The following is a 25,388-nucleotide window of genomic DNA, read 5'->3' on the forward strand; positions in this document are numbered from 1 at the left end:
CAAAGGAAATGAAACAAGCAAAATACTAGATACAGAGTTCAACACACTGGTTATAAGGATTCTTAAGGATCTTAATGATAGCTTCAAGGTGCTTACTGAAACTTTCAAGGATCTTAGTGAGAATTGGAGAACCATAGAAAAGAACCAGTCAGAAATGAAGCATACACAAACTGAAATGAAGAACAATTTACAGGGACTCAACAGTTGAGTCAATGAAGCCAAGGACCAAACAGTGATTTGGAATACAAGACAGCAAAAACATTCAATCAGAACAGCAAAAAAGAAAAAGAAAAAATTCCCCCCAAATGAGGCTTATACATCATAATTAAGACATCAAAGGTTAAATATAAAGAGAGAATCTTAAAAGCAGCAAGACAAAAGCAGTTAGCTACCTACAAGGGAAGTCCCACTGTCAGCTAATTTCTCAAGAGAAACTTTGCAGGCCAGAAAGGACTGACACAAAATATTCAAAGTGATAAAAAGCAAAAACCTACAACCAAGATCACTCTACCCAGCAAAGCTATCATTTAAAATATAAGTAAAGATAAAGAGCTTCCCAGACAAGAAAAAGCTAAAGGAGTTCATTACCACCAAAGCAGTATTATAAGGTTAAAGGGTCTTCTTTAAGAAGAAGATAAAAAATGCAAATAATAGCCCAGCTAATGTGGCTCAATCATTGAGTGTCTATTCTTGCACCAGGAGGTCACTGGTTCAATTCAATAACAGCACGTGCCTGGGTTTTGTGTTCCATCCCCAGTGTAGGGTATGCAGGAGGAGGCCAATCTATATTGATGTTTCTCTCTTACTGATGTTTCTCTCTCTCTCTCCTCCCTTCCTCTTTAAAATCAAAAAAAGGGGGGGGGGGGAGAGAAGGACAGCAGCAGGCTGAAGAGGATCAATGGAGGAAAAAAAGGGGACCTATGTAAAACTTTCAACAATAAAGAATTATTAAAAATAATAAATAAATCAATAAAATTTTTAATTATGAATAACATGGCAATAAACACTTATCTATCAACAATTACTTTACATGCAAATAGGTTATATGCTCCAATCAAAAGACATACGGTGGCTGAAAGACTAACAAAACAAGACCCTTACATATGATATACATAAGAGACTCACTTCAGATAGACGCTCAGAGACTGAAAGTAAAGGACTGGAAAAAGTATTTCAAGAAAATAGGAAAAAAATAAAACAAAAAAGCTGATAATATAGACATAAAACAAAGGCTATCACAGTGACAAAGAAGGACAAAGCTATTCTACTTCTGGATATTCACCAAAAGGTACCCAAAAACTCGAAATTACAAGGACATATATACACCCATATGTTCACTGTAGCATTATTTACAAAAACCAAGACACGGAAGCAACCAAGGTGTCCACCAATAAATGAATGAATAAAGAAGCAGCAGTGCATATATACAATGGAATATGACTCAGTCATAAAAAAGAATAAAACCTTCCCTTCTGCAACAACATGGAAGGACCTAGAGGGCACTGTGCTGAATGAAGTAAGTCAGAGAAAGACAAATGCTATATGATTTCATTTATATGTGGAGTCTAAAAAAAAGAGAGAGAACACATAGCAGAACAGAAACAGACTCACAAATATAGCGAACATTTTTTAAAGATACATTTTTATTGATTTCAGAGAGAGAGGAAGGAGAGATAGAAACACCAATGATGAGAATCATTGATCGCTGCCTCCTGAAGGATCACATGGGATTGAGCCCACAACCCCAGCATGTGCCCTGACTTGGAATTGAACCATGACTTCCTAGTTCATAGGTCGATGCTCAACCACTGCACCACACCAGCTAGGCTGGGGATGACTTGTTTTTGTTTTGTTTTTTTGTTAATCCTCCTCCAAGGATATTTTTCAATTGATTTTCAGAGAGAGTGGAAGGGGGGGAGAGAGACAAAAAGAGAGAAACATTGATGTGAGAGGTATATCATCTGGCCGTCTCTCGCACATGCTCTGACCAGAGCCGAGATCGATCCTGCAACTGAGGTACATGCCCTTGACTGGAATTGAACCTGAGACCCTTCAGTCCATGGGCTGATACACTGAGCCATACCAGCTAGGCTGCTAAAGAAAATTTTGATAGTTGCCAGATGAGAAGGGAATGGAAAAGGTGAACAGATTTAGAAATACAAATTGGTAGTTACAGAACAGTCGTGGGATGTAAAGTATAGCATTGAGAATATACTCATCTATACTAATAAAAGGGTAATATGCTAATTAGACTGGATCTCTTCCGTCCGGCCTTTCTGGACAAAACCATGGTGGCGGGGCCAAGGCAGAGGCAGTTAGGGGCAATCAGGCTGGCAGGGAAGAGAAGTTAGGGGGATCAGGCCAGCAGGGGAGGGCAGTTGGGAGCAATCAGGCCAAAAGGGGAACAGTTAGGGGGTGATAAGGCCAGCAGGTAGAGGCAGTTGAGAGCAATCAGGCAGGAGGCAGAGGCAGTTAGGGGCAATCAGGCAGGCAGGCAGAGGTGGTTAGGAGAGGGATATGAGAGGGATGTCCAACTGCCGGGTTAGGCCCAATCCTGCAGGCAGTCGGACATCCCCCAAGGGGTCCCAGACTGGAGAGGGTGCAGGATTGAGGGGAACCCCCCCTTCCCTGCACGCATGAATTTCACCGAGCCTCTAGTATTGTAATAACTAGGCATGGTGTCAGATAGGTACTAGATGTATCAGAGTGATCACTTTTGGATTAGCCACATATAAATGTCTAATCTCTGGGTTATACACCTGAAACTAATAGAATATTGTGCATCAACTGTAACTGAAAAATTAAAAAGGAAAAACTACAGTAATTTCCATACTGTCAGCCAGCAGACTGGAAATGAGTATGATACAGAAAACACACTTGATGCATATTAAAATCAAAATTAATATCTTCCAGTCATGACACAATAACACCAAATACCCTCCTGTTATACACAACCAGAAAAGTGGAGAAAATAAAGAAACAATTATTATTAGACATTGCACAACAGGCAGTGCAAGGCTGTGATCTGTTAGAGGGGGCAAACAAGTAAGATATGCCCTATGATCACACTTACTTGCTACATGGAGGACCCATCCATACTATGAAACAGGTCTTGATGAGCAGAGATAGAAAAGAATTTGGTGACGCTGAGATAGCTGGAGTTTGATGGGCAGAGCACCAAAGATAAAGAAGCAAACCAGAAAGAGACAGAAAACATAGAAATCTGCCTAGAGGTCCCCTTTGGTGAAAAACCTAGCAAAGAACAACTATCAAGGAGCTATACAAGGAACAACATCAATGTTCTCAGGAGGTCAGAGTCATTCAGGTTTCAACAAGGCAGAATGAAGACCTTTTTTTTTTTAATATATTTTTATTGATTTCAGAGAGGAAGGAAGAGGGGGAGAGAGAAACATCAATGATGAGAGAGAATCATTGATTAGCTGCCTCCTGCACACCACCCATTAGGGATCGAGCCTGCAACCTGGATATGTGCTCTTGACCAGAATCGAACCTGGGATCCTTCACACTGCAGGCTGATGTTCTATCCACTGAGCCAAAGCGGCTAGGGCTCCCATTGATATTTAGAGAGCGCTCTTTCCACCGAGAGAGTGCTAGGGCAGAATGAAGAGCTTTTTAAATAAGGCACTAGAAAGGCCATGCTTGAGAAGTAAACTAAACTTAGAATACAGGCTACTCTGGACTTACTCCTAATACAGATAGAAACAAAAGCCTTAAGAGGATCAAGCATATTAGCTAGTAAATTAACCACCTGTCAGAACAAATTTCAACATTTTTAAAAGAAAGAGAACAACAACAAAAAGAGAACTGAATGGTTAAAGTCAGTGGTGCATGAGCAAGGTAAATAACGATCTCAGATGTTGATTTTTTAAAAATTGAATTTAAGAAAAATAAAAAAGTAATAATAAAATAAAAATTGAATTTAAGGAAAAACAGGATGGGAGATGGGGATATTCAAAGGGAAGGGCTACACAGAGAAAAGAGGACCTTGGAGACAGGTTCACGGGGTCAGCCCGGAGTCCCTTAGAGGTTAGGGCAGGGGTGGGCAAACTTTTTGATTTGAGGGCCACAATGGGTTCTTAAACTGGACCGGAGAGCTGGAACAAAAGCATGGATGGAGTGTTTGTGTGAACTAATATAAATTCAGAGTAAACATCATTACATAAAAGGGTACGGTCTTTTTTTTTTTTTTTAGTTTTATTTATTTCAAACGGGCCGGACGGGCCGTAGTTTGCCCACAGCTGGGTTAGGGTATACATCCTGTGGGAAAGGGAATGTCAAGGGTGTGCTCCTTGGAGAAAGAGCGTGCACTGAGTCCTTTGTCCTGAGCATATTTATCTCTTTCTCTCCCTGAGGGGAGGTCTCAGGGGTGGGTCTTAATAGAATGTTCATCAGCTTTCCAGGTGTGCTCTTTCAGGGTCATGGTCTCCACTGATTGGTTGGTGTCAGGGCAGGGGATCATTAGTCAATGTAGCTGGTCTTAAGACAGCCACATCACCCTTCTGGTTTTGCTGCTTTTCTGGGCCTGGAGGTGAAATACAACTGAGGCCTAGATGTTATCTTTAGGGAGGCAAAGACTCCAAAACCGCCTGACTAAAGAAATGAAAGATTAGGGGTTCAAATCACATGACCAGTGATTTGCTAGGGGAAAACAGGTTACCCTAGGGGTGAGGTTCTTATTTTCTCAGCTTTGCCCCTTGATGAGTTTCTATACCTGTCCCATCGTCCTTGCTCTGGGGGTCTAACAAGAACAAAATCCAGATGTTCAACAATATATTTACAATATCCACCAGATAAATATTACTAGACATGTGAAAACTAAATCACAACACTACAGAGATTTCTGCCTCCTGAGAGAGCCCTGAACAAATTACACACTCTCCTCTCACTACAAATCTTCCTGTTAAAATCAGATTAAAGAGACAAATAGGCCCTAGCCAATTTTGCTCAGTGGATAGATCAATAGCCTTCGAACTGAAGGTCCCAGGTTTGATTCTGGTCAAGGGCATATGCCCGGATTGCAGGTTCGATCCCCAACAGGGGGCATGCAAGAGGCAGCCGACCAATGATTTTCTCTCATCATTGATGTTTCTATCTCTCTCTCCTCTCCCTTCCTCTCCGAAATCAATAAATATACATTTTTTTTTAAAAAAAAAAAAAGAGCCCTAACCGGTTTGGCTCAGTGGATAGAGCGTCGGCCTGCGGACTGAAAGGTCCCAGGTTTGATTCCGGTCAAAGGCATGTACCTAGGTTGCGGGCACACCCCCAATAGGGGGTGTGCGGGAGGCAGCTGATTGATGTTTCTCTCCCATCAATGTTTCTAACTCTCTATCCCTCTCCCACTCTGTAAAAAATCAATAAAATATATTTTTAAAAAATAAAAATAAAAAAACAGAGACAAATAGAAACAGATAAAACAGGGATAAACAGACCCCCACAGGCAAGAGGGAGGGAAGGAGGAAAAGAAGGAATAAGGGAGGAAGGGAAGGAGGAGGGGAGGTAGGTAGATAGGTAGGTAGGTTATGGTCTCCACTGATTGCTTGGTGTCAGGGCAGCGGGTCATTAGTCAATATAGCTAGCTGGTCCTGACAACAGGGAGGGAAGGAAGGAGAGGTATAAAGGTCACAAGACAGATCTTCCCATTAATTACTATATATTATATCTGATAACGTGAATCATCACAGAAATAGTGGATGTAGTATACCGTCTGCTTCAGAAATGGGTAAAAATACATTTTGAGACTAATATAAAACTTATGAAATAAATTTCCTAATGCTAAAGCTTCCAGTAAGTCTCAAATAAATAAATGGTAATTGCTTTAGATGAGTTTTATTGTTAACACATTACATACCGCATAGAAATCTCTATGACATATGCCAGGGACCGCACGTTTTGGGGCAAACTGCACGTTATTTAAGTCATCATAACTACAGATCATAATGCACTTTAGGTGTTGTTTTTCAATAATTATAACATTTTTATTTACAAAAACAATTAAGCAATTTAACAATTAAAGTTCCTAGTACTTTTTTTAACGTATAGTACTGCGTAAAACATTTTCTAAAAGCACCAGGAACTTGAAGACGAAGACTATTCGAATGACCAAAATACAATGTAACTGCAATGCTTTATGGGTTCGTGCAATTACATAGTTTTTCGTAGATTGACCTACACAGTTTCCACCAATGAGATCGCTTCATTCAATGTGAACAAGACAGTGTGTTGACATCTAAGGTCCATAACAGATGGCGCGTGAAAAACGAGAAAACTCGTGAGCGGTTCTTAACAGATGGCGTGCGAAACACGAGAAAGCTCGTGAGCAGTGCAAAAGGTGTAATGAATACTTATTATCTATCCTAGATAATAAAAGGTTAATATGCAAATCGACCCAACGGCGAAACAACCAGTTGCTATGACGCTCACTGACCACCAGGGGGCAGAGACTCAATGCAGGAGCTGCCCCTTGGTGGTCAGTGCACTCCCAAAGGGGGAGCGCTGCTCAGCCAGAAGCTGGGCTCACGTCTAGTGAGCACAACGGCAGTGCAGGAGCCTCTCCCACCTCTGTGGCAGCACTAAAGATGTCCATCCCTAGGGAGTGGGCCTAAGCCTGCAGTCGGACGTCCTCCAAGAGTTCCAGACTGTGAGAGGACATAAGCCGGGCTGAGGGACGCCCCTCCCGCTCCGAGTGCACAAATTCCATGCATCAGTCCTCAAGTCCAGAGGTCCTCAAACTACGGCCCGCGGGCCACATGCAAATACAAATATTGTATGTGTTCCCGTTTTGTTTTTTTACTTCAAAATAAGATATATGCAGTGTGCATAGGAATTTGTTCATAGTTTTTTTTTAAACTATAGTCCGGCCCTCCAAAGGTCTGAGGGACAGTGAACTGGCCCCCTGTTTAAAAAAGTTTGAGGACCTCTGCTCTAGTCTATATATATAAAAGGCTAAGTGACCATCCAACCAGTAGCTATCATGTGCAATGGCCACCATGGGGCAGATGCTCTGACCGGTAGCTATGACAAGAAGTGACCACCAGGGGGCAGACACTCAGTGCAGGAGCTGCCAAAGTGACTTGGCAGTGGTGGTTCTCGAGGGGACACACCCTGGAATCAGAGAAGAGGGAGCCCGATTCCAGAGTGCATCACCCAAGAACGACCCTCTCGCAATCCAGGACACCTCGGGGGATGTCGGAGAGCCTGTTTCGACCCAATCCCCGCAGGCCGGGCCAAGGGACCCCAAATGCTGGAAGGACCCCGCTCACTCTGCATACGCCCATCAAGCCACAGTGCCGCCCGAGGTGCGGCTGGCCAGGGAGGGACTGCAGGAGATTGGCCCCAGGTCATGTCCAGCCCATCTCACCCACCCAGACCTGCCCCACCCGCCACCTTCTAATTAATTTCCTTTCAATGTGCACAAATCCATGCACCAGGGCACTAGTCATATATAAAGGAAAAGCTTTTATTTCTCTATGGGGTGCAGCTACAGTGTTTTGGCCAGGTTCAAGCCTCGGACTAATGAAAGGACAGGGTCCTCTCATTGCCTCGTGCAAGTCCCAGCTGGAGAGCAGGGCCCTCCCAGCACAATCATAGCCAACGGCTGTGGTTGTAAGCTTGAACCTACGGTCCAAACACGTGGCCCCACATGCCTTGTGCTAGAGTTCAGGTGCATGTAGCTGAGTGGGGTTGGAACTCATGAGAATGCTGTAAACAATTTGATCACGCCCCTACTTTAACTCATGGCACCTGCTATAAAATAAAGACACGGCTTGTGGGCGCTGGCGCTGTCTCCTCATCAGGGAGCAGCGTCCCACCAAGATCCAACTTTCATTCTCTTGTCAGTCTTTTCTCAATCCTTTCACCCCCCACTACTCAGGATCACCTTTGGCTGTAACATTTCTCCATTCAGATTTAGATATCTGGTAACTTACAGGACACACAGCCTCCAAACCAGAAAGCAAGCGCCCCCCCTCCCCCACCTCCAAAGAGTCCTGGCCAGTTGCTCAATGGTTAGAGCATTGGCCCTGGGACTGAAGGTTAGGGATTCCTGTTCAAGGGTATGTACCTAGGCAGCAGGTCTTGATCCCCGGCCCCAATTATCTCCCTCGTGGGGGCAATCTGGCTACAGGATTACACAACTGTTAAGGGCTGTTAGAAAACACTGGAATAATTTACCTCAGCTGAAATTCAGAGCGAGGGCAAAGCAACACCCTGAAGGCAGGACCAGTCAAGAAATTGGACCCCACTCAGTCTGACTCTCCCACCCAGTGTTAAAGGGATGGATCTCATGATGTTGAAGGCCCACCCAGATGTGATGTAACTTGCTATAATTCGAGTATATAATAAACAGCTTTCAGAGCTGGCTCTCTCTGTGCCTGTCCCTTCATCAGAGGGCAGGTTCTCTCTGTCCCTCAAGTCAGAGGGCAGACACCACACCCAGCCCAAGCTGTTAATCTAATTTTATGTCTGTCTTTCAGTATTCTTAATTCCAGAAGCGCCTCCTAACTTGCACAAACCAGTTCATGCCTCCCCCTCCATGCGGTACTCGGAGAAGAGACCACAGTCCCAGCACGCCGCCATACACAACTATTTCCAGTGAGTTGAAAAAGTACACCAAGCACAGTTTTTCCTAGTAATCTCTAACTTTAATACACCTAACCACACGCTAAACTCCACCCCCATGTATTTTTTGGAAATTATCCAAATCCTCTCTTTAAAGTCAAGCTTTCACTGTAGTTTTTATTCCCTAGTTTGTACATGCCAGTTATTCTTCACAGTCATACTAACAAAATGTTCTTTGCAATGAACATGAATGTATTTCATTCAATAAAAAGAACAGATTACTTATTTATAATGCTGCTTCTCTAAAAGACAAAAACAGATAATCATGATGACAATTACAGTGTATAAACTAGGGCTAAAGCATTTTGAAAACCGAGTACCCAAGATCTGCTCCATGAGAGTTCTCAACGTAGAAAGCCGAAAGTCCATGGAGTAAGTTCTTATTGGATGAGTTAACTACTTGTAGTTCAGACTATGAATTAGAAGCTCTAATCCCATTTCTACCAGCAATTTATCATGATTATTTAAATAAACAACCTAAAAGCCTTAATCATGAGTTAGGAAATGTAAAACTACACAATGCACCTATGTTGTCTACTTCTGAGTTGTTATGTCAAATACGAAAATGTTTTATAAATTACAAAGCACAATACAAATGTAAAATTATTTTATCTCCTTTAGTGCTTTGTAAGCAAAATCCATGCCTAGTCCTCGAGTTTTCTGGCTCCTTGAAAGAATTCACTTTAACAAACATAGTCTCACGAGAAGTGAATCTGATGAGGACTTTCTCTACAGACTTCTGAAATTGATGAAGATATCAAATGATTCATCTTAAGCCTGGTTCACCAAAAAAAACATCATTATTTAGTACATTAACATTTTCAGAGGACCAAACTTGAAACTACAATTCTTGTTTATATTCTTTAATATGGCTTGAAAATAAGATCTTACCTGAAAACTACATGAATACTCTCAGATAAGCACTTTTACTCTTATACTTTCATTATGTAGAAATTTAAAAACTGGTATAAACATTAGCAATGTTATCAATGAGTTAACCTTTTGCAAGACCTCAAGAATCTAGAAACCCTAAAGTTTTTTCACCCTCTATCTGGTTCATGAAAGGTTACAACATCATCAAATGAAGCTTTCCAAGGCCCTTCAAATATGTATTTTTAAAAATATTCTTGTATAATGAGAATTCAGAGGCAACAGAGCAAATCACATTTTCATCTGAAAATTTCTTTTCCAGTGAGCATCTTCTGAATTGGAAGAAAAATCTCTGATGTTAAAAACCAGGGCCTATAAACTCTTCCACACCTGCTCTCCCTAGAGTCAGAACTTCAAACTTAAGAGATGTTTCAGTTCTTCTGATTCAAAAATCAGCAAGAACGTCAATTCCCAAACAGAAAGGGCAATCCACAGTCAGTCTTGCTATTTAGGCCCATTAGGGAGTCACTAGGTATTATCTACCACTATAAGAGATTTCATCAACTTTGAGATCAAAGCGTTTGAGATAAAGTATATTTATTTTGATTCCCCATCCCTTAATCTTTGAGAAAGCACATCTGGTAAAACAATCCAGAGCTGAACTCTTGCCAGAGAAAAAGATACTCATTAGTCCCTTGCTCACAGAGGAGTTTTCCATTTGGAAAAACAAATATATACAAGCACACTGTAGATTTATGTCCTGGAGAAGAGAAGAAACAGGGTACAAGTACCTAAAACATTTGCAGATTAATTTCACTGGCCTATGGCCTAATTACCATGAATCCGGTCTAAGGATAAGACTCTACACACAGTATCTTTTCAATCATTTACAAGTGTTTAGATGACCCTATATGTGATATCCTTACAAACAAGATGGATAAAACTTAGCTAAATGCTAGAAGGTTTCTGATTAAATAATCCATGTTAATTTAGAAGAGAGTTGCAACTGGAATAAAGAAGAGCTCTCTCCTGCTGGCTCCCCAGACAAAGAATTATGCCATGCTCATTGTTTTCTATTCATAACATATACGTATTTTTTTAAACTGGCTACCAGGAAGTACTCATTCACTAGTGGTAGAGATATTTCTGTGTAGGCTGGGCAATGCCCATTTCCTAGTTTCAAAAGGCAATTATGTGCAGAAATTTTCCAGCATGAAAAGAAGAAAAATACTTAACAGGAATATGTACATCTGTGTGTACAGAACAGCAATCCATCTATCCAACTTGTCTTTTTCCCCTTTACCTCAAGGGCCTTTTAACATTTTTAAACTGCCAGAAATATATTTGAGATTTAAAAGCACTTAAACAGGTAATATAATGCTATTTTTAACAACGACAATTTGGGTTAAAAAGAGCCAACATTATATCCAACCATCTCTTGGCTCTAGACAAAAAGCATAGAAATAGAGCTTTACTCAAACAGATTACATCTGACATGATCAAACACCTTCTCCCAATTTACCTTAATTATCTCTAACCAAAATATTAATCAATATTTCTCCTTTCTCATAATTTGTTTTCTTCGCAGGGGAGGGAGTTAAAAGTGAAATGTCAAAAGGTACTTTTTCAAAAGATTTGGAACAAGGCAAAAAAGCAAGAAGTGATTTCCTTTTACCTAAAGTCACCCAATGCGGCATTAATTTGAAAACACTGTCCTAATAAAGCAACTGCTATGGAAATTCAAATGACTTTGTATATCCTAAGGAACTCACGAAACTATAATGCTGTCATTCTCAAGATTTAGGAATATGGAACATCATTTTTTTAACAACTGTTGGATAGGAACATCATCCTTCAGAATCATCATGAAGGGAGATCTTACCAAAAAGTAACATTAATGAATTCATGGGAAAATATGTTTCACCATCAATAACCAGCTAAGCCTTAAGAGAGTATCTCTTTTGCCAAAGGACCAATAAAAAGGAAAGAATAGAAATAACAGAATATTATTTTGTAAAAATGCACATTTCTTGAGTTTTGGTATTTCCTCAAGACACATGCTCTGCTCTCTTGCACTTGTAGTTAAACAACTCTACTTTTATGAGCTGTTTTTCTTTCTCAAATTGGACTTCAAACATTTCAAACATATGACAATGCTAAAGCATTCCACAAAATAATGAATAAAATGCTCAGATACAATGTTTCTATTAAACCCAATATTACGATATTACTTACAAAAAAAACAGAAAAAAATTTCAGAAGGGAGATCTATGCTAAAAGGACACCAAATTACCATATACAAATATGAATTATTTGTAATGCATCGCAAAAAGATTATTATGTTCCACAACCAAGATTTAATACTTTGGTCTGTTGCATACCATGATCTGGCAACTGTCATAACAAAAAACATTACAAAGATTCCTCAGATCAGTATTTTTACATAGCTTATATAATCTGATTGTGATATTAATTCAAAAGCCTACACTGCAAAAGTAAAGATGATTAACATATATATGTCTTTTACTATTGCTGATCTATGATAAACACTGTTAATAGTTCCTTTCAGGATTATTAGCTCCAATTCTTCAAAGGAAATTTAAGAAAACTGATAAATTTGGACTCTGAATTCTTTATTTTATAAAGTACCTTCATCAAAAAAATTAAGAACTAATATTATTTTAAGATACAATCTCCCCTTATAACTTAGAATTAGGAAAAAGCAATCTCAAATGCTCTATGTCAATTATTGAGCAGATTCTTTTCCCATTTTATAAATTAAGTCAAATGACATAAAACTTATTAAAAACAAAAACATCATCAACCAAGTTTCTACATGTCACTTCTAATTGAGACATGTTGAAATACCAAAACTAGAAAACCATATTGCCATTGAGAAAATAAAAGTTGAGTTTTAAAGTCTTTCTTGTTTTGGCAGATTTTTTTTTAATGAGATGAGAAAATTATGTTAAACTTAAAACTTCAGCTAAAGCATTAGTTTTTAGCTGTAATAAAAATGCTAAGAATAGACATTCACGAATACTGAAAACTTGGGGAATAATAAACAAAGCAGAATTCATGGTTACCATATTTACACATACTCTTTGTTGTGTTTCAGTGCCACATGATCTGATTCAAAGTAATAAACATCAGGATCATCATCTTCCTCTTCTGTAATGTGCAGATTGGCACTCTCTTTGGCAGATGGCAAATTTCCACTATTGAGTCTTGCCTCCGAGGGTGGCTTACTTTGTCCTTCACTCCCATAAGTTTCAGAGTCACAACATATCCTTTTATCATTCTGAGAAACTTCATCAGGATTTGTGGGAGACTCACTTACATTATCACTAACAGTTACATTTGTTTCCTTGGGACTCAGATTATTCTCCTCCAATTGTCCATTTTCTCTGCAAGGAGAACTGTTTTTCGTGGGACTACTTCTGGTAGGGGCCGCCCTTCGTGGTGAAGTTCTCAGAGTATATCGATGTTCTTGAGGTTCTGATAAAGACATCGTTTGAGCTGACACACCGTCTAGAATAGAAGATGGTTCCAGTTCTCCGGAGTCTGGCATACTCTCAAGTCTTGTGTCCAGGGCGTTGCTGGTATTTTCATTACACTGCTCTTTTGAGGCACTGCTATCTCCCACCACATCTACTTCCTCCTCAGAATCCCTTAAAGACTGAATTTCAGGAAATGGGCCTGTAGCTGGCTCAGTAGTCAGCTGATTAACAGGCTCCACAGGCAGGCAGGCAGTTACTCTTTTGTGGTCCTCCAACTTGACCTGCACTTCTGAATTCGTGCAAGGCACGTTATGGTCTATATAACTGTCCTCCTTCCTACTGTCAAGAAACACTGAAGTGTGGGTGTCCGAATCCCCATTTTCAGCTACTGATTTTTCCTGCAACGGGTAGGAACCAGTGCTGTTTTGTTTAGTGTTCCCATCAGGCTGACAGTCATCAGAGTTTACACCAGCTGAATCACTGTCATCAACACCATTGACAGCCAAATAGCCTGTGATTTCTTCAACTACTGCAGAATTAAGTGGCCCCTCCTCACTGACATTCACCTTTTTAATTTCCCTTTTCTCACAATCATCCAGTATAAGACATCGACAAGCTCGTTTAGTCCCTTGAAAATCTGCATCATTGTCCACTACTGTACTTCTCTGTTCTGCTGACTCCTTGTCTGATTTTACAGGTGAATCTTCTTCTGAACTGTTTGGTGCTTCAGATCTAAGACAACGCTTAATTCTTTTTAAAACTGGTGAAACAGGTTCCGTTTGCCTTTTCTCAGAATTTTCTACAGACTGCCTTTCTATATTATCTTTTTCTGAAGAAAGTCTTCTTTTCCTAGGGCTTACCCATGACTCTCGAGTACTTTGCTGTTTTAAATCAGTAGTTCTCCCACTATTATTTCCCTTCTGAATTTGCACAGGCTCTGGTCTCTTCTTTGGTGATCTTGATCGTACTTGAGAATGAGAAGAGATTTCTTCAGGGTGAGCAATGCTACGATTTCTTAAAGTTCTACCACAAAAAGATTCATCCAAGCCGTTTAACCCCACTGTTGATCTTGTAACACGAGTAGATCGGGAAGCAGCCATACTATGGCAAGTCCCTAAAATACGGTCATCATGATCCACTCATTGGGAAACCTTCAAAAATGTAAACAAAATAATGAGAAAAAGGTAATAGTTAATATACCTAAAACAAAGGTATAAAGCCACAATTTTTAATCCAAGTATTGCCAATATTAACAATTTACTTGACATAATTTATTTTATTAACATTTCCAAAAAATGCTATTAATAATAACTAACCATTCATTATATGGCAGTTAATAGGTTCCAGGAATCATTCTATATGCTCTATATACATTAACTCACTTAAATCTCATAACAACTAGAATAGGTGCTATTATCATCCCTACTTTACAAATGAAGGGATTGAGCCATACACATTTTAATTATCATCCAAAGCCACCCAACTAAATGGCAAGGCAGGGCAGGGCTCTAGAGACGAAGCTCTTAACCTGCCTCACTGTGTATCTGCCTCTCAGGCTTGGGCACAAAGGGCCCAGAAAGACCTCTCTCAAAGACAGGATTTCATCTTGGTTATTAAAATAATAACCTTGAATTTATGTAGAAGCTACCAAAAAACTATCCCAATCATTTATATTTTCTCAAAATATTTCTGGGAGGTAAAAAGGTAGAAACTGCTCTTTTTAATTCACTCTTACTACAAGGAGTTTCAGGTCAAATCCTTTGATAACAAACTATATGGCATCCAAAAAATTTTGATTGCAGTAGAATGTTTTTGTAAAGCAGACTGATAGAAATCACAATCTTAGCTTGCAGTCGGCTAAGGGCAAAACATAGAAAAGCCAAGCCTCCCTAGTTCCTAGAAGTAGAGCCATAATTAGCAAGTGAAAAAAAGTATTCTAAAGAGGATTAGAAGACAAAGGAAAGGAGCCCCTGAAGCAAATACTGAAGAAATCAGGAGTGTACTTATAACCCCATCTTTTCCTTCTTTGAACTCCTATACATGTGAGTATGCCACAGTTTTAAAGCATATTGGGGAGATGAGCATTTTCTGGTGTGAATGCTTGGTATTCCTAAAATAAATATGTAAGGAAAATTGAAAAAACTCTGAGGGATTTAGTGGTTATTTCCCAAAGGCTCTCTCATGGAGAATAAAGGAGCTGTTAACATTTTAAGTCTCCATTCTTCTGCTCCTCTGTTTAGCTTTCATAAGATACTTTGCCACTTCACTGTCTAACTTCTAACTAGGGTGCAGGATAGACAGAAAAAAAAGTAAAAAATGGCTGTGGTACAAAGTTTCTCAGCGTCCCTCTCCCCTCTCCCTCTTCCTTTCTGCCATCCTTCAGCCTAACTCTAACCCCCCAAATGCCATTCTACCCCTACCACCGCAAATCAAATATACAATTTGTTCTTTGTCTCAATTGGAAGTATGTAACAGGAAAGGTTACGAAGGACCATAAAATGCACAGTAACTTGTTATCACAAACAGAAAGAGAAACATTAAAAGCAACTGTCTTACTGTTCCTGCCTGTTGGCAAATGAACTGAGTGAGAAAGTACCCATTAACATATTAAATGTAAGTTGGCCGAATGTAGTTTTGTTTCATAGAGTATGGCATACTTTTAAATTTCTAATTAAATTTTAAAAATTTTACAACAATCATAAAACCAGTTCTGGGATTAAAGCATGAAAATTTGTTCTAGAGAAGTTCATAGCAATCACATGAATAAGTGTGGGATGCCAATCAGAACTTAGAAATACATTCCTCACAGTAAACTTTTACTGTTTTGGGATTCATTAGAGGAACCTGACATTTAATTCTCTTTTGTTAAAATCATATTAAGATTACATTCTCTTATTTTTATTCACATATAATAAACACTGTATGACCCATAAATATCCACTTTTAATTACAAAAAAATTTAATTTTGAATTTTTCCTAAAAGCACGAACTAAAAAATTTAATATAATTTATTTTTCTCATATACCCAAACTTGGACCTCTCAATCTTAAAAGGTGACTGATTTTTAAATATTAAATACCTATATAAATATGCAAAGAAAACAAATGAATTATAAAATCAAATGCAAATATCATTGATGCAAATTTGATTATATTCATAATTTATGGCTCAAATATAATATTGAAAATAGTAACACTTAACAAACACACACAAAAAAACTGGTAATCTTTACTTTTTAAAATGTGATATCAAGTAAGGGCATATAAATCACAAATGATTCCAATGAACATTCCTAGCCCTTCTTTCTATGTTAATCTGAATAAGAGCAAAATCCCTGCATTATCCTTATTAATAAAATAAGCATATTAGTAGCAGTAGTACCCAGAAGTACTATAAATATATATATATAATTATAAAACACCACAGGTTAACACCACAGGGTAGGGCAGTGATGGCGAACTTATGACACGTGTGTCAGAGGTGACACCCGAACTCATTTTTTTGGTTGATTTTTCTTTGTTAAATGGCATTTAAATATATAAAATAAATATCAAAAATATAAATCTTTGTTTTACTATGGTTGCAAATATCAAAAAATTTCTATATGTGACACAGCACCAGAGTTAAGTTAGGGTTTTTCAAAATGCAGAGATGCCAAGCTCAAAAGGTTCGCCATCACTGGGTTAGGGCCTATTTCATTTCCCCACCATCTAGTGATCAAAACACTGATTAAAAGAAAAGATTAAACCTTTTTGTTTCTTTTACTAAAAATGTTTTTATTCCATTCTCAAATCCTGTGCTATTGGGCCATATTTAAAGTGAAACTGGTTTTATAACAAAGACCTTTTGGTATCTCAAATTTTTGCAATTCAAAGTGTAGCCTGAGGACCAGCATGATATCATGGGCATCTCCTGCAAGCTTATTAGAAATGCATAATATCAGGCCCTGCCCCAAACTTACCAATTAATCAGATTCCCAGGTAATTTATGTATCTCTGAGGGTTTGAGAAGCAGTGCCTTAAGACTACTACATCCTGACAGTATTATATTAAAATGACAGTGTCATCAAGTTTCAAACTAAATTAGACTTATTTATAATATATCCTCTGATTCCTTATTTGATACCAATAATAAAAAAAATTTATAAAGCCATAATCTCTTTGGCAAAGGAAGCACCAAATAGAGGATTGTAAAAATCTCTTGCCTGAAATTAACATAAGGTAATAAATTGCTTAAAATTCTGAGGACTAGAGTTAAATGATAACTTTAATATTTTTATTTTATTTATTTTAAAAGATTTTTTTAAACATTTATTTTTAGAGAGAGAGGAAGGGAGAGGAAAAGTGAGAGAAGCATCAATGTGAGAGCAAAACATCGATTGGCTGCCTCCTGCACGTATCTCACTGGGGATTAAGCCCAAAACCCAGGCACGTCCCCTGACCGGGAATTGAACCCGTGACCTTTGAATGCATAGGACAATACCCAACCGAGCCACACTGGCCAGTGCAAAGTAAATGATGTTGTAATAGTCTTCCCTCTCATGATCTTTCTTCTGTTCTACCTTTTTTCTTTACCTTTTCTACTTTGGACAGGCATTCATAAAGGCATACACTTTCTGTAGTTACCTGATAAACTGAGTACAAAATTCAGTGACGAGAAAGGGACAAAAGAAAGTCCTGATTCTCTCAACCACAGCATGATTTTGCCATGGTTAGCAAAGTATTATAGACTAAAGCAATTGTTTCCTTCATTTTAGCTGCATAATACAGTCACTGAAGAAATTAAGAGAATTTCTTTGGAGCACAAAATTGTATTTCTGACAAAATTTAAGTTGCTAAAGGAACAGAAAGAAACTCAGTTATAAAACAGTATATCTCAGAAAAGACTCTTGCTAGGTAATGAAATAGGAGGCACGAGATGAAATCCTTAGCAATCACCCTATTGGAACTGAAAATTCAATCACTTTAGTTTTAGAATTAAAGGAAACTGTTAGTTAACATATTCATCTGAGCAAAACCCAATCTAGCAACTAGAACAAAGTTTTCCCTATATGTTATCCACCACTAATGAATATGATGACACTTACTAGAATACAGAGAAAAGAATGTAATGAATCATTAGAACTAAATTGACTCCCTTCCTCTCTTTTGTACCATCATTAAGTTTTCAACCTATTTGAGGGGCTTATCTGAGAAGGGCAGCTATCAATCAAATTTCAGCCTCTCCTTTCATATTAAGCCCTAAATCCTACCCCAAATTCCACATATCTCACTCATTTATTTTCTGTTGGAACTACTCTTCCCCCAATTTGAATATACTTTTATCTAAAATTTAATAGGGTTCTAAAACAGTATTAGCTATGTTTCAGATCATAAATTTCTAGCCCCTGTGAACACCTCAGAAGTACATCAATAAGAACTGAAAGGAATAATAAAGATTAAACTAAAATGGTCCACCTAATGCAACACTACTCCAGCTAGCACCTTTACTTAAGAAAAAGAAACCTCAAGATGATATTTCAAAGACACTGCCTGTAATTTTTTGTTCCTACTATAATTATCAAAGTAGAACAGTTCATTTTGGGGATTGAGGGACTGGTAATCAATTCTCCATTAATAACAATGTTCTAGCTGACATTTATTACAATAATATTTAGTTTTTGGAATGAATAATGTTTAAGAAACTGGTCATGATACCAGGTAGACAAACCAACGTGAAAAGCAAAAAAGAGCAACTGAAAAATGTAATGAATATGGTTATTTTATTTTTCTTTCTGTCTAGAACAGCGATTTTCAGACCGACAGTTCTTAGGGGGGAAGAGGAGTTAAGGGGGTAGAGAGAGTGAGAGAAAAAAAAAGAACGAACTCATGGAGAGGGACAATTGGGCGGTGATTGCAGGAGGAAGGGATGGATGAAGATGGAACAGGGAGTGTGGGGATAAATGGTGATGAAAAAATAAAATAAAGGAATTTTTAAAACACTCAAACCTGACTATTTACTTAGGGGCACTGACCTCTTTTCCCTTAGATTGTCAAAATAAAAAATAAAAACAGCCAACAGGACATCAGCTATTCATTATAGATGAATCAAAATTACACCTATTTTTTTTGTCAGACTGCAAAAAAAAAAAATAGTTTTTGGTATGCCGCAGAATTTTAGTAATTAGTTTATGTGTGCCATGGGGTGAAAAGGGTTAAAAAATCGCTGGTTTAGAACATAAGAATGAACTGTTTAATGATAGTTCAGACTATCCTGTCACACAATTCTTTTAAGACACATTTCTTCAGCCAAGCAATTACCACTATTTCTATCAGGTTAAAAGTATCTGTAAGTTTAATATAGGAGAGTGAAACCTGGGAACCACCTATGCAATTCAACTTATTCTTAATATTCACCTCCCTGAAGGTTGGTAACTCTGTTATGGATTGCCTTGCATAAAAGATCTCCTCTTTCCCATTAAGAGAAACAGATATACGATTGATAGATGATGGATGGATAGAGCTGAATGAATACCCACTTTAAGTGGCAACAGGGAACAAAGAGAAGTAAAGAAATTTCATAATGACCTTGAATCAAAAATACGTAGGGTGTCAAATATGCTCTAGAGATTGCAATGTATTAGCCACTTCATTTATGCTCCTGTTGGAAAGAGAGTGAGAAAATATTTCATCCCCATCCCATTCCCTATAGCTCCACATTTCTATGAACTGTATAATTTTCCATGCAGACTATAGACAAATAAGTTCCCCCCTCAAAAAAAAAATCAATCTGTAGATATCTTCACTACTGCAAAACTAAATAACTTACCTGTACAACCAAAGATCTATCATTGTGGAAATATTATCTCTTTTCCTTATATCCTGAAGGAGTTGGAGCTATGATCTAGAATAGAGCTTAAGCATCAGGATTTCAGACTCTCAGCTTCAGCCATGGAGAATACTAGAACCTCCTAAATTCCTTTCTTTAAAATAAAATAATGAAAAAAATTAAAGAAGCAAATTAACTTGTGCTAATAGATATACTCCTTCTACAATAAGAGGAAATAGCAAGTAACAGAATATCTGTTCACAGTAATATTGTTGGTACTTCTTGGTGACTATAGCCTCAGAGATACTAAGAAACTGGAAAAGATCTTTAGGAACCAACAACAACAGAAAAGCTTAACATATACTAAATCCTTGCAACAACTCAATATTAGTTTGAGTCAAATTTTGACTTAGTTCTTTTTCTAGAGTCTCAGGCAGTATTTTTTGGAGATGACCCAAAGACTGCCCATGATACAAGTCCTCATACAGAATCTATAAACTCTTATTCTAAAAGCCTTTCCCAAATTTTAGCCTTCATGTACAAAACTGGGAATTGAACAAGAAAAATAATTTAGGTTATGCACACCAACTAATCAACCAAGTCTTCTATATGTACATGATAACCTTGATAATTATTGAAGTGCTACAAGACTATTATAAAGGGAAATTTCTACTATTTTGGCATATGGATTTTCAACAAGGACAAAACCAATAAGGATTTTCTGGTTTTAGTACCCAGTTGGCCAGATATTTTAATTACCTTAATTAAATTCCATTTCTTGGTCAGTTTGGCTAATTACAGTTTTATTTTATTATAATGTATTATGATATCTTTTTCAGAGAACCTGACTAAAATGAATTATTATGAATGTCCATTTGGAAACAAGGAGAAAGACCAGGAAAAAGACTAGTGATGTTTATGATGGAAATTGTCCCTTTATTCTAAACATAAAACTAAACATTCTAAAAGTGCCACTATTTTCGGTAAAGGTTTACTTTTTAAAACTAATGCAATTTATCAAGCTTTGTAAACCAGAGTTACTGCTTAGTAAAATTAGATAATGTTTTAGTCGGCTAGGAAGTGAACAGGGTTGATATCTAATATCAGTAGACACAACCTCTCCCAAATATGCCTTGTAAATTATTGAAAAGTAAAAGGTAGGAAAATTAACTAAGTAAAATAACTTAATACTACATTTAAATAAAATGTTTTAAATTAACACGAGGAAGGTTAACAGTGAAATTAACAGTAAAAACATGGTCCTATAAAAAGTAACCCTTAACATGAAAATTCACTCTTCTTAAAGCAAAGATTCCAACTGCCAACTCCTTTGTACTCAAACAGTGAAAACCTTTCACAAACATGGCAAAATATTGCATCCTATAGTGCATGGTGGTGATGGCAATCATAAGAGACAAAGAGGATCCACAATATAAGATGTGTCTTGAGTATACACTGATACACCAAATCTAGCATTCTATCAAGTTCTAATCAACCAGGTTACTACTTTTTTGTATAGGATTTGCTATAGGAACATCATCCATTATATTTACCAGGCAGAAACATCTGCAATTGTTATTTCCACAGAAGAACTGATACTTAACAGCTGAGTTCTACAAGTATTAAAATAGGATTGTGCAGATGTGTTTCTAAATAATCTCATACAATGAAAAACGAACTTTAGTCAATTACTTCTACTAATACTACAGCCTGCTTAGCCTTAATTAAGATTACATTTTTCTTACCTTTTTGAAAGTGTTTCGCCTAGTATGTGATTCCCAAGCGTCTGCATTTATCTGTCATCACTGTTAATGTCCATGTTACATTTAGACTTCAGGTATTAATTATTTATATGGTTGTACTAGCACAACTTGAAATCTGTGAAGGGAAACCACAATATAGTCACTATGGATGTGTTACTGTTTACAGATTTGTGGATATAAGCACACAGCACAATGCATTTTCTAATAAATTACAAAAAATAATTCCTTATATTTAGCTACAAAATGTGTTATATTCAATGATAGATGATTTGCTAATAAAGGTCTTACAAATGCTTCTCAGAGTACCAACATAAAATACTTCAAAATTTAACTTGAAATTAAAATTCTTACAAATTTGAAAGCTCCTTAGATTCCTTTTGACTACCAACATAAATATACATCATTTTCCAGAAGTCTGTAACTTCTCAAACATTACTAGAAAAGTATTAATTTTGTGTTTTATAATAATATTAGGGAATGAACATAATGCTTATTAATGAAGTAAAAATGATCCCTTAAATGTGACTTTAATACTGTCAATGCCTTTTAAAGTAATATTTTTGCTTTGGTTAGATTATTCCTCTGTGACGAATTTGTCAACATTATTTTGAAAGTAAACAGAAAATAAATATGACCAAATAAATTAAGAAGTAAACCAAGATGTAACTGTACAAAAAAAAAATTCTTTAAAAGCAAGCTTCTTAAAAACACAGACTTGATTCTAGATCATAAGTCTGAAAAACACATTGATGTTCTTACAATGAAGAAAAACATTATAAACTTATTCATATATAACAAAGAGAGAAACCTATGATAGGCATTCTGGAATGATTCACCATGGTGTGCCACTCCAAAATTCTGTCTAATAAAAACAAAGAGTAAAAATCTACCAAGAAAATTCAGATGGCCTTAGGCTGTTTTGTGGATAAAATGTGCTACTGGAGTTGTCAACCTGCCAAAGTTTTCATTAACAATAGAGTAGAAACCAATATAATCCTATATAATAAAAGCCTAATATGCTTGCTAAGTGTCTGGTTGACCGGTTGGCCGTTCAACCATTCAAAGTGTCATATGCTAATGATACGCTAAGGCCACTCAACCGCTCGCTATGATGTGCACTGACTACCAGGGGGCAGACAGTCGACTTGTCGACCAGTTGCTATGATGTGCACTGACCACCACGGGGGCAGATGCTCTGACCGGTAGGTTAGCTTGCTGCTGGGGTCTGGCCAATCAGGACTGAGGGAGATGGGCTGGACACCCCCTGGGGCCCTCCCGCGATCCCTCCCCAGCCCTGGTTGTGCACCGGTGGGGTCCCTCAGCCTGGCCTGTGCCCTCTTGCCATCCATGACCCCTCGGGGGATGTCAGAGAGCCAACCTTCCATGTCCATTCCCGGCCCTGATCGAGCACCGTTGGGGTTCCTTGGCCTGGCCTGTGCCCTCTTGCAATCCATGACCCCTCGGGGGATGTCAGAGAGCCAGTTCTGGCCTGATCCCGCAGGCCAGGCTGAGGGACCCCCCCACTAGTGCATGAATTCGTGCACCAGGCCTCTAGTATGTCAAATATAGCTGGCTTTTTTTAAATCAGAGCAAAAAAACAGTAGAGAGTGATTAAGAAACACTGACATCTAACTCTCAAACATTTAAAACAATTCTCTATTTACTTTTTTCAAATGTTAAAAAAAGACTAAATAATACTATAAAAAATTAACAGAGTTTTAAGTATTACTAAATTTGAAAGTTGCTATAAATTTTCTTTTAACAAGCAAGGAAGTTAAACTAGTCAAAACTCTTATATTCCCTACATTGTACTCTTCATTTCATTCACTCCACATTTCAAATGTAAGCATTCTGCACAAATGCCATATGCTTTCTGGAGCAAATAAACTACTTTGAATTGTGAGAACCTACAACAATATTTATTTGAAATATTTAACTACAGTAATACTTCCCAAGTTTTAAAAAAATTAACTATTTTGTATTTTAAAAAGCATACAAAATGGGAAGCGACCCATTTAAATCCAATTCCTAAGGCCTCTTATTTATTCCTTGCCACAGAGCTTTGCTTGTTACCATGTACTAATAAAATGCATTGACTATTCAAGAATTCCAAAAACAAATCCAAAAACCAATCTTGACTGAAAAGAATTACTTTTCCTACAGTTTGCAAGCTAAACAAGTACTACTGTGTCAAATAGATTACAGGACCTCAGATTCATGGCACGTATGAAATTACTTTAAAAGACTACCGAAAATCTCACTAGAAAATATTATCAGTTCTAGTGATATAGTAGGTGTAAGCCACACAATTCACTATAAAAATAAAACTGAAGTCTTAGTTAAATGCAACCTAAATTATAAAACACTGAAATTGTATTTAGTTTAATAAGACCTTAGAAAAAAACTCAAAAGATTATACTGTACACTCATATTTGGTGCCTAATTCTTCAGTTGTTATAAGTGAAAATATCAAATATGTGTATTACTTTATGTCTTTGAACAAGAGAGGGCTATTCAAAGTCAGTTGTAAAAAGTATTTAGGATATTAGTCAAAGACAGAAACATTTTTCCCAGTTAAGCTTATCACAGTTACTTCCTACAGAGAGCTAAAACAAATACCTTTTCTTTTAAGGAACTAGAAAAAAATTTTTTTACTAAGGCAAAAGGACGCAAGCAATATAAAAATCAAAAACATATCTGGCATTAATAGGCTTGTTTTTTTCCCTTTTGTCAAATGGAGGTGGGATTTAACTTGCACATTTTCTAAGGGTCCAATCTGCTTATGAAACCCTTACACAAGGGGAAGGTGTGGGGGAGAGATTCCTTACGCAACCCATTGGGAGAATTTCTATAAGGGCAGAAGTAACTGCTCTGTGCTGCCTACTTCCTTCCCTTTTGCTTCACGTGTCCTACAACATAGTCATTGCACTCAATGGTGAAGAACACTTGACTTGGGGTGGTGAACACACAATACAAAATACAGGTGATTTATTTATGTATTATAGGATTGTGCACCTGAAACTTATATAATTTTATTAGCCAATGTCAGACCAATAAATGCACTAAGAAACTTAAACAACAAAAAAGAACCTTTACAACTTAAAAAAAAATCAAATTTAAAAACAGGCAATAGGCTTAAACAGATATTTCTGTCAAGATGTACAAATACCCCAAAAAAGCACATGAAAAGATGCTCAACATTATTAGCTATCAAGGAAATACAAATTAAAATCACAAAGAGATATCAATTCACACTCAGAAGGATGAATACAATAAAAAGATAAGCAATACTAAGTGTTGGCAAGGATATGAAAAAATTTGTATCTTCATACATTGCAAGTGGAAATATAAAACAGTGTAGCTGCTATGGAAAAGTTTGGCAGTTCCTCAATAAGTGAAACATAGAATTACCATATGATCCAGGAATACCACTCCTAGATCTATACAGGCATACCTCATCTTATTGTGTATCTCTTTCTTGTGCTTCAAAAATGTTGCATTTTTCATAAATTAAAGGCAAGACCCTCCACCAGCAAAAAGATTATGACTTGCTTTATGTGATACTTACTAATAAAGTAAGTGGTCTGGAACCAAACCCGCAATATATCTCCCAGGTATGCCTGTACCCAAGAAAAAGGAAATGCATTCACAAGGAAACTTGTTCACAAATATTCATAGCAATATTATTCGTAATAGGCAAAATGTGGAAACCCATCCTATCTAATAAAAGAGAAACATGGTAATGGGCGTACGACCGATACCCTTCCCATTGGCTAATCAGGGCGATATGCAAAAAAACTGCCAGCCAAGA

The 25,388-nt window shown here is 37.4% G+C and overlaps 1 protein-coding gene across 5 annotated transcripts in view; it reads right to left on the bottom strand.

The window, feature by feature from the left end:
• Positions 1 to 25,187, bottom strand: part of ZZZ3 (zinc finger, ZZ-type containing 3) — a 71,592-nt gene extending 46,405 nt beyond the window's left edge. The window contains exons 1-4 of one of the 5 annotated variants that reach the window (XM_015571096.1): positions 25,146 to 25,187; positions 21,560 to 21,692; positions 19,815 to 19,968; positions 12,609 to 14,158 (exon numbers count right to left, since the gene is read on the bottom strand). In XM_015571096.1, the coding sequence (XP_015426582.1) occupies positions 12,609 to 14,107 (1,499 nt within the window). In that variant the 5' untranslated portion in view covers positions 14,108 to 14,158; positions 19,815 to 19,968; positions 21,560 to 21,692; positions 25,146 to 25,187. The remainder of the gene's footprint in view (positions 1 to 12,608; positions 14,159 to 19,814; positions 19,969 to 21,559; positions 21,693 to 25,145) is intronic. The other 4 variants (XM_015571095.1, XM_015571093.1, XM_015571094.1 and 1 more) reach the window with 4 other exon arrangements.
• Between the last annotated feature and the right edge of the window lie 201 nt (positions 25,188 to 25,388).

This window comes from Myotis davidii, unplaced genomic scaffold (assembly GCF_000327345.1).
Source record: "Myotis davidii unplaced genomic scaffold, ASM32734v1 scaffold248, whole genome shotgun sequence".
NCBI lineage: Eukaryota > Metazoa > Chordata > Mammalia > Chiroptera > Vespertilionidae > Myotis > Myotis davidii.